This window comes from Ammodytes marinus, assembly GCF_949987685.1.
Source record: "Ammodytes marinus genome assembly, chromosome: 21".
In the NCBI taxonomy this organism is placed as follows: domain Eukaryota; kingdom Metazoa; phylum Chordata; class Actinopteri; order Uranoscopiformes; family Ammodytidae; genus Ammodytes; species Ammodytes marinus.
This window is the reverse complement of record NC_137225.1, coordinates 26498684-26508683: the sequence shown is the minus strand read 5'-3', so window position 1 is coordinate 26508683 and position 10000 is coordinate 26498684. Positions and strand designations below refer to the sequence as shown.

The 10000-nt window shown below is 40.8% G+C and overlaps 1 protein-coding gene across 1 annotated transcript; it reads left to right on the top strand.

The window, feature by feature from the left end:
- Nucleotides 1-1992: 1992 nt before the first annotated feature.
- LOC307267744 (complement C1q tumor necrosis factor-related protein 3-like) lies at nt 1993-8878 on the top strand (the record flags this gene model as incomplete). The annotated part of the gene is made up of 5 exons (XM_080050126.1): nt 1993-2164; nt 4464-4505; nt 6285-6338; nt 7539-7673; nt 8393-8878. 5 exons carry the CDS (start codon nt 1993-1995, stop codon nt 8662-8664), a joined length of 675 nt encoding a protein of 224 aa, XP_079906252.1. The 3' UTR covers nt 8665-8878.
- Between the last annotated feature and the right edge of the window lie 1122 nt (nt 8879-10000).

Below are 10000 nucleotides of genomic sequence, written 5' to 3'. Positions count from 1 at the left end.
AAATTGAACGTTTGATAATTTTTTTCATCTTTTTTATTAAAGAACAAAAATCATCTTGAACCAACATCAAGTTCACACATTACGACGAGACCATGAGGTCTCTGGTTCCTCCTCCCAGTAACCATGAGGTCTCTGGTTCCTCCCAGTAACCATGAGGTCTCTGGTTCCTCCTCCCAGTAACCATGAGGTCTCTGGTTCCTCCTCCCAGTAACCATGAGGTCTCTGGTTCCTCCCAGTAACCATGAGGTCTCTGGTTCCTCCTCCCAGTAACCATGAGGTCTCTGGTTCCTCCTCCCAGTAACCATGAGGTCTCTGGTTCCTCCCAGTAACCATGAGGTCTCTGGTTCCTCCTTCCAGTAACCATGAGGTCTCTGGTTCCTCCTCCCAGTAACCATGAGGTCTCTGGTTCCTCCCAGTAACCATGAGGTCTCTGGTTCCTCCTCCCAGTAACCATGAGGTCTCTGGTTCCTCCTCCCAGTAACCATGAGGTCTCTGGTTCCTCCCAGTAACCATGAGGTCTCTGGTTCCTCCTCCCAGTAACCATGAGGTCTCTGGTTCCTCCTCCCAGTAACCATGAGGTTTCTGGTTCCTCCCAGTAACCATGAGGTCTCTGGTTCCTCCCAGTAACCATGAGGTCTCTGGTTCCTCCTCCCAGTAACCATGAGGTCTCTGGTTCCTCCTCCCAGTAACCATGAGGTCTCTGGTTCCTCCTCCCAGTAACCATGAGGTCTCTGGTTCCTCCCAGTAACCATGAGGTCTCTGGTTCCTCCCAGTAACCATGAGGTCTCTGGTTCCTCCTCCCAGTAACCATGAGGTCTCTGGTTGGATCCCCGGCACCGGACAGGAGGGTGTTAGTAGTAAAACTAGTGATTGCTGCTATTACATCTACGATGCCCACCATCTCTACCATTGTGTCCTTGAGTAAAACACTTAACCCCAAACTGCCTGTTCGATTTAAAAGAAATGATGTAAGGAAATGAATTAATTCATTCATTTTAGTTCTTTAACCGACAATGTGCCGTGCTTTCTCATACTCACTAGGCTGAAACGGGCCGGCTCTGTTAAGCTTCGTTACAACTTATACAAGTTTCAAAGTGTCTTGAATATTTGTTTACACTGCACGGAGCATTTTCTTACATTTGCTTGGATGTTCTAAACCTACCCAGCAGTGTTAAAATAATTCAAATTGGCTCCATAGTTACAAATAAATACAAAAACAGTCCAATAAAATTCTACATTTTCTAATATACTTTAGCTTCTATGAAAATGGTGAAATATTTTCCTTTGACACCCCGTACCTGTTTCTGAATATAAACTTAGGAAAGTCTGAATACCAGTAGAGCTGATTTTAAACTGTATTTTAATCAAACCAACATATAATAAAGATATTTATACAAGTATGTTAGTTGATTTGGACAGTACTGAACTATTTGTGTGGATATCAGAATGTATGTATAAATAAATAAAAATAAACGGGCCACAGTTGGAAATTGTGGGTTTTTTATACTGTTTTACAGACTTTTAAGCCAATGTCTGGGTAAATTAACTAAATTAAAACTCATCAAACTCTACACAATGTTTATGCAACATAGGCCCCAGTCAGCCTATATAGTCACAGTTTCAGATATTGGGCCTTCATTTTCGGAAAAACATTGGATTCACCCTTAACTACTGACCTTCACTGTTGCAGCTGTTGGTTCTCCCAACAGCCTAACAGTAGCTGACGTGGCTAACAACTCTTTAGATAAGTGTTCGTCTAGACTGATGAAACTGGATGAAACCAGTGTTTACCTGTTTACACTCCAACACTGGTTGGCACAAACTTCCTCAAGTGAAAAATATTCCCAGTGAGTTAATGATTCACAAAGTAAGTCTGATATGAAGTCTACTATGTTCATTTGTCCACGTCCTTTTCCTCCACGCCTCTTTCTGCTGTTCTACATAAACACATCACAGGTTTACACATCACACAGTTCAACCATCAGCGTCATGATGAAGGTCCTTGTGCTTTTGATGCTCGTCTGCTCCGTCTACACCAATGAGATAAAGACTCTGTCGGACCAACAGCTGTGTCTGCCGGACGTCCACGCTGCACTGAGAGAGATCACCGCCTCACTGGCTAAGCAGGAGGTGGAGATGAGATACCTGCAAGCAGAGAATAAAGGTACAGTGTCTGTCAGGTTAATAGTGTGCTACAAAGATGAGTTGGTTGTATTCAGGACGAACGGCAGTGAAAATATGATTGTTTAAAAAAAAAGTTGACATGTGTCTCCCTTTACCCCAGCTTCGGGGTAAGAAAAATAGAAATCAAGGGGGTAAAACATTAACAAACAAATCATGGCAGCAAACAGGTATAAACCAAGTGGGTCAGATAGTGAAGGATGGGTATATGGTACCCTTTATTGTCTTAAAAACACAATATGATTTAAAAGATGTCGACTTTTTTGCGTATTTACAATTAAAATCTATTTTGGGGTTACTTATATCAAAAGAACCCACAGTAGAGATCCAGGATAAAGAGTTGGATATAAAACTGAGGGAGATTGCATCAGGAAAGAGAACAGTGTCAAGGTTGTATGAGTTGTTGACCACTGCATCCTTTGATAACCTATCCTCTATCCAACACAAATGGGAGCAGGACTTGGGCATATCCTTGAGTAATGCACAGTGGGATACTGTAACAAAAAACACTACAACCCTATCCAAATGTGTAAGATATAAAATTCTTCAATTAAAATTTTTGCACAGGGCTTATATAACACCAAGCTGATTAAAGAAAATGGACAATTCCCTCTCTCATTTGTGTTGGCATGGTTGTGGAGAGGCTGGAACATTGATCAATTGTGGCATTGCTCCGCAGTACAGTGTTTTTGGAAAGGTGTTATTTATAATTTGTCTTCTTTCTTGAATGTGAGAATACCACTCTGCCCATTAACTTGCCTTCTAGGCAGTAGAGTCGAAAACATTGAATCAACAGTCACCCAACGCATCATAGCCTTGGCTTTCCTGTCAGCGAAGCGAATTATTTTGATAAATTGGAAGATACGTAAACCCAATTGCTTTAGCATTGAAAATTGGCTGACAGACTTTTTAGACCTCCTGTCAATGTATGGATCTGCACCCCCCCCCCCCCCCCCCTGTGTTGTATTTTGTATTGTCCTGTGAGTTTTTGTCTTGTGGTGTATGTATATGTTGTCTGTGATTGTTTTGTTTAAGAAAATGATAAAAATATTAATTAAAAAAAAAAGGGGGTGAACTGATCCACTTATTTTTCCACTCTAAACTACACAACAACACATGTTGTAACAGTTAGAATCCTGACAGCTAGCTTGGAAATCAAATATTCCAAAACTAATGTCGGACGAGTAACAGAATCATGGGGTTTGGTCAATTAAGCAACATTTCTCTAAACACTTGAAAGTAACTCTGATCAAATACAACATATAATTCATATTCAATAATTATCATTCAAATGACAGATAGAACCAGTTAGATTAAAACACAGTCTGGGGGTCAGAACACAGGACCCTTAGAGCCAGCTAGTGTCTGGGGGTCAGAGCAAAGGACAATCAGAACCAGCTAGAACAGCCTGGGACTCAGAACACAGGACTAGACCCAGCTGTCATTTTCCATCTTTTGAGTTTTTGATTAATATTTTTCTGCACTTGTTTTATTGGGATCATTCATTTAATAAAGACATATTATTTAGAGTCCATTGAAGTTAAAGGTCCCTCCTCTGTCCCCCAGATACATACGTGCCAAACCATGCCCTTGCTGGCACCCCTTCAACCATCAACCCCCACCTCTGGCCCGCATTGTCTTTTGTCCTATTCAAACTAGTCTCCTTGCTACCTCAAATATAATGGATTCATTAAAAGAGGGCACAGACACTGTCTCACTTTACCCCACAGCATTTGTCTCACTTTACCCCACTGCCACAATTTAAGAAAAAATTACCTCTTGCCCAATCTTCAGTTTTCATCATCACATGGTTTTTATATGTTGGTAGTTCATCAACATGTATGATAGAAGTTTTTCTAACTGATTCAATTTGCTTTGGCACAACAGTTGATTAAGTTGACAGCAGGAAAATGTACTTTTACATGCAAAAAATAATTTTTTGCGAAAAAAAACATTCTTACAACATCACCATGAGGTCCTCTCTTTCAGGGCCATGGGGAAATGAGAGGGGCTTGAAAACATATATCTCACATGACCAAAAATGTGTTCCGTTGCCTAGGTACAGGGGGTGTCTCACATTACCCGATGTCTCACATTCCCCCGTTCTCCCCTGCAATTTATTCAACAAATATTTTCAAATATCAAATGTGTAAAAATCTCCCAATTGCTGCAGCAGTGGAATCATCACATCTGTGTCTCTTTCTCTCTCCCTCTCTCTCTCTCTCCCTCCCTCTCTCCCTCCTTCTCTCTCTCAAACTTTATCTGTGTTGTTTTTTTTCCAGATCAGCAGACTGAGGCTGAGACGCTGAAGAAACAGCTGCAAGGTTTGTGGATCCACGTCTCCTCTTCTAACAAAAACCTGTTCAAACATTTTCACTGTGGATTTTCAAGCAACTTCTTTTAAAGTCCCTCGGTCGAGGTACAAACTTTGGGGTGGTCGCACATGTCCCCCCCCCCCCCTGACATTAACACCATCACAGTGGATCCCAGTTTAAATCTAAAGGTGCGAACACACTAGGCACTTTACACGCGTAAGATTTACGTGCGTAACGCAGCTAAAATGTTGCTTGATCATTTTGTGTCAAAAATGGTTCTACGCGCGTAACGTGCCTAGTCTCCCTCCCGATACTGTATTTCCCTAATCAACCATGGCTGATCAGACCCGACACAACAGCGTGCATGTCCGCACAAAAACAACAACAACACGTCCAACAACTGTGCCAAAAGACAAACTGAACAGCACAAATAGCCTAGCATTAAAACAGCATTGCATATTCACGGCAGCTACATAACAAACACAGTTACAGCAGCATCGGTGCACGGCGGCACAACATAAAGGCAAGTAGCCAACATTACCCTACCTGGCTGTGACAGGGGACCGTGGCTGGCGTAGATAAACACCGGTGCTTCGTGTACTTGTTGTGAAAGTCCCGCGGACAGTCGTCATGTTTGGGTTCATAATATGAGGCGCTAGCCGCCCGCACACAACCGGGTGAGTTAACTAATGCTATACGGCGCTAACTTGGTTTATCGGCTAAAGCACAGCCGCACATATTCACTGAATTAACCAGGAAGTCCATTCTCCTGGTTTACTCTCCCCACGTCTTCTATTCCCGAGCGGCTGTCATACAGCACCGGCCTCCCGCAATACATTTTCCTCCTCAGTGTTTCTCATCAGCCTCTGTGTACAGTACACTGTTCTCCGACCGTGCCAATGTATGTGACGTCGGGTCAAGCCCAACGCTGATTGGCCAACGCGGCTAATCGTCATGCGTAGGAGCATAAAAAGTTACATTTTTTGAACTCCGTGCGTAGGTGCGTATATACGCGGCTCATAAGCGGCTAAAATGTTGCTTTAGCACGAGTGAGGCATCTACGCGCCATGTACGCGCGTAAACCAATGGTCTGTACGCGTGTAAAGTGCCTAGTGTGTTCGCACCTTAACTGTGGTCATCCAAGCAACTTCTTCTAAGGGCGCACTCACACCAGGCAAAGTTGCCCTGTACCGTACTCAAGTACGATTGCCCCTCCCCCCCCTACTCCCCCACTGGCCTGTACTAACACAACACCTAAGCGCATTTGGGATTTGGAGCATAAGCTACTTGAAGGCTAAATGATTGTTTTTGAATATTTTCATCTGGACAAATTTGCATGAAATATTCCACTTCCACATTAGACCAAAGAGAATCCCTCTGCAATTGTTTTTTAAATGTATGTTACGCTTGGATGTAATGGGTCACGGTGGACAGTCTCATATAAATTGTAGGGATGACTATTAAAGTAACAGTGAGAAATCAAGCACAATGTAAACGCTTTGGAAGTGGAATCAAACGTTGTATTTATATTTTCAGAACAACAATTTTCAGCAAAACTGGACAAACAGTAGGATCAGCTGCAAGGTGTGTGGAAATCATCACATCTGTGTCTCTCTCTCTCTCCCCCCTCTCTCTCTCCCTCTCTCTCTCTGCCCTCTTCCCCCCTCCCTCCCTCCCTCTCTCTCTCTCTCCCCCCTCTCTCTCTCCCTCTCTCTCTCCCTCTCTCTCCCTCCCTCCCTCTCTCTCTCTCTCTCTCAAACACACTTTATCTGTGTTGTTTTATTTCAGAACAAGCAGCGAATCAGCAGACTGAGGTTGATGAGCTGAAGAAACAGCTGCAAGGTTTGTGGATTAATCTATCTATCTATCTATCTATCTATCTATCTATCTATCTATCTATCTATCTATCTATCTATCTATCTATCTATCTATCTATCCACTTAACTGACAGACAGACAGACAGACAGACAGACAGACAGACAGACAGTTACACACAACTGATGCTGATTGCATGACTAGACCTTTTCATTTTCACACATTTTCTAGTTTTCACTTGTTTAGATATATTTTTAAAACTCAGTGTTGTTGCTGTGAACAGCTGATGAGACAGTGATGTCAGAGGATTCTAAAGGATGACATCATGAGCGAGGCCTCCCATTGGCTCTGCCTTAATCTGCTCTGTTCTCTCTCTCTCTCTCCCTCTCTCTCTCTCTCCCTCCCTCTCTCCCTCCTTCTCTCCCTCAAACTTTATCTGTGTTGTTTTTCCAGATCAGCAGACTGAGGTTGAGACGCTGAAGAAACAGCTGCAAGGTTTGTGGATTCACGTCTCCTCTTCTAACAAAAACCTGTTCAAACATTTTCACTGTGGATTTTCAAGCAACTTCTTTTAAAGTCCCACGGTCGAGGTACAAACTTTGGGGTGGTCGTACATGTCCCCCCCCTGACATTAACACCATCACAGTGGATCCCAGTTTAAATCTAAAGGTGCGAACACACTAGGCACTTTACACGCGTAAGATTTACGTGCGTAACGCAGCTAAAATGTTGCTTGATCATTTTGTGTCATTAATCACATCTCCTCCTCTAACTAAAACATGTTCAAACATACCTAACCAGAATATATTTTCATTACTAAAAAAATCTTTATCTTGCTAAAGTGACAGCAGGTCACTGTGGTCATCCAAGCAACTTCTTTTAAAGTCCCACGGTCGAGGTACAAACTTTGGGGTGATCACACTTTAACAGTAGCTGCCCGAGACTATGGAACATGTCTCCCCCTGACATTAACACCATCACAGACACAGCCCAGTTTAAATCTAACCTGAAAATGTATTCATTTAGAAAGACTTTTAAGACACAGTAGCACTGGGACATTTTCCTCCTGCAGTTGTGTAAGCTTTACTCATTTTACTGTATGTTACATTTGATTGTTTCCTTGATGTAAAGCAGTTTGGACTTAAATAAATGTTAATTGACCGATAGACGATAAACTACTGAATCTCTCTCTCTTTCTCTCTCTCTCTCTCTCTCTCTCTCTCTCAGGTAAACAGGTGGCTTTCTCTGCCTCTCTGGTGGCTTCTGGCGGCGGTCAAACCATTGGACCTTTAAACCAACAAACTCCTCTGGTCTACAAACACGTCGTCACCAACATTGGAAACGCCTACAGCCCAGTCACAGGTACCTGGACTCCACATTTCAGTTTTGGTCGATGGTGAAAACAGTTTCATTTAAGGCGATATACAGTAGGCAAAACCATAATTCAATTTCAAGCAATGGTTAACTTTGAGATATGTATCTTTTTAGCCTCCATTACATTATTTCTCCTATACAACCATATTATTAACAGCCATCATTTCAACATAAGTTTTTTCAATACTCAAAAATCTCAACTTCTAAAGCACTTACATCAACCAAACTTTCCATAATCATTCTCAGCACTATTCTGAAGGTTATTACAGAAGGGTTTGTTCATATGTTGTTCATTGTCTGATTTATGAGACTTTTCCTTCTTACAAACATGCTGAAAAAGCATTGTTTATGAGCTGTATCTATTATTCTTATGATTTATACAATGATAAAGTCTGTATCCAAAATCTGTCCTGTAAAAACTTTGGAAACTAATATGTTGAAGAAATTAGAAGATTAAAAGATTTTAACTCTGGCTTCATCCAACATCTAGATTTTGGGTTTTAAAAAGAGATGCAAATTTACAAATAATTGATTTGATTTTTGCAAATATGCAAATTATTTCAAGAATTTCTCAAAAAAAAATATATATATATATTTTCTGATGTCAGTAACCAACTGGCAAGTGTTCATGGTAATATCTATACATTTAAATGTTTAACCCTATTCACCTGCAGTGTCTCGCTTTAAAATGAAAAACCGTTCCACAGGTGCCTTCACTGCACCGCTGAAAGGAGCCTATCACTTCGAGATGTACATTTATGGACACGGAAGTACCGCCGCCTACTTGGTGAAGAACACAGAGAACATCTTCGTTGCATATGAGAACCAGGGGACCGGTTCACAGTCTGCTTCTAACGGGGCCACACTGCTCCTGGAGGCTGGAGATGTCGTGTCTGTGCAGCTGCGGGCCGGCGCAGCAGTGTATGATGACACCAACCACTACAACACCTTCAGTGGCCATCTGCTTTTCACCATGTAACACACAAACACCTTCATCTACATGATGTTAATGCAGATTTTTAATTTCTATAATAATTCTGGTGTTTAAATGATCATAATCTTGGGGCGCTCCTGTGGTGTATAGTGTGTAGAGCGCGTTTTGAAAATGATCATAATCGTAATCTGAATCACTGCTGCAAAGTCAAGTTAACTTCTCACTTTCCTTCATATACAAACACCATACATGTTCAAATCTGCAACTGAATGAAGACAAATTTCATGTCATGTAATTTGTCTGATTCCTTTGTCATTAAAAATCACTGCAAAGCATCTCTGGACGTTTCATTAATATTGTTGGTGTCATTTAAATATCAACAGATTGAATAAAGAAAACAAAATTGCTTTAAGGCGTAATAAAACAAGACAGAAGTTTTTATTGCTCAGAGCATTTAAACACTTTGAGCCTTTTCCAGCATTATATGTTGGTTTGATTAAAATGCAGCAGTTTAAAGTCAGCTCTACTTGTATTCTGACTTTCCTAAGTTTATATTCAGATACAGGTACGGGGTGTTTAAGTAAAATACTTCATTTCACCTGTGATATTTCAGATATAAAAACTAGTCAATGAGAGAAGTGAGCAGAACGGATTGACAGAGCTTTTTATATTTTATTAATTACATCAGCCTTCATGTGTTAAAATGAAGGCTGTGTGAATGAGTGTGTGTCTGAAGCCAGCCGAGCAGCAGAAGAGTTAAAAAAAGTCTCAATACTTTGACATAAAAACAGAGTTAAGATTATTAAACAGGTTAGTTGTAACCTAAACATAAATACATCACTACAGGTGGAAAATAGCAATTTGCTAAAACCTGGTACACAATACATCTCTCCCTGCCCTCAACAAGGTTAAAGGGTCAGTGTGTAGTTTCAGAGGAGGGGGGTTTGTTTACATTCACAGAGCCTGCAGTTAGTTTACTAAACATATTTTCTCTACATGTAATTCTTAGTATTGAATAATTCTATCATCATAAATCAAATTATTCTGAGGAACCTGGAACCAAACGTAAGACTAGAATATGTTAGTAAACCAAACTGTGGGCCCTGCTGCTGTAAACAACAACAACAGTGAAACAATAACTTTTCAGGAAGCTTTCTAACTTCAAACAGTGTTCCAGGGATCACATTTTCCTGTGAGGAAAGTTTGTTTTATTCAGTTATGAGAAAATATATCTTAGAAAATGTTTCACTTCTCTGACACACACAGAGTTACACACTGCAGCTTTAATTTGAATTCTTTTGTACTTTGTCCCTGTTCAAATTAAGTTATTTATATTACATTATTATATTTACATTGATTTGATCATTTTATCCTAATAATT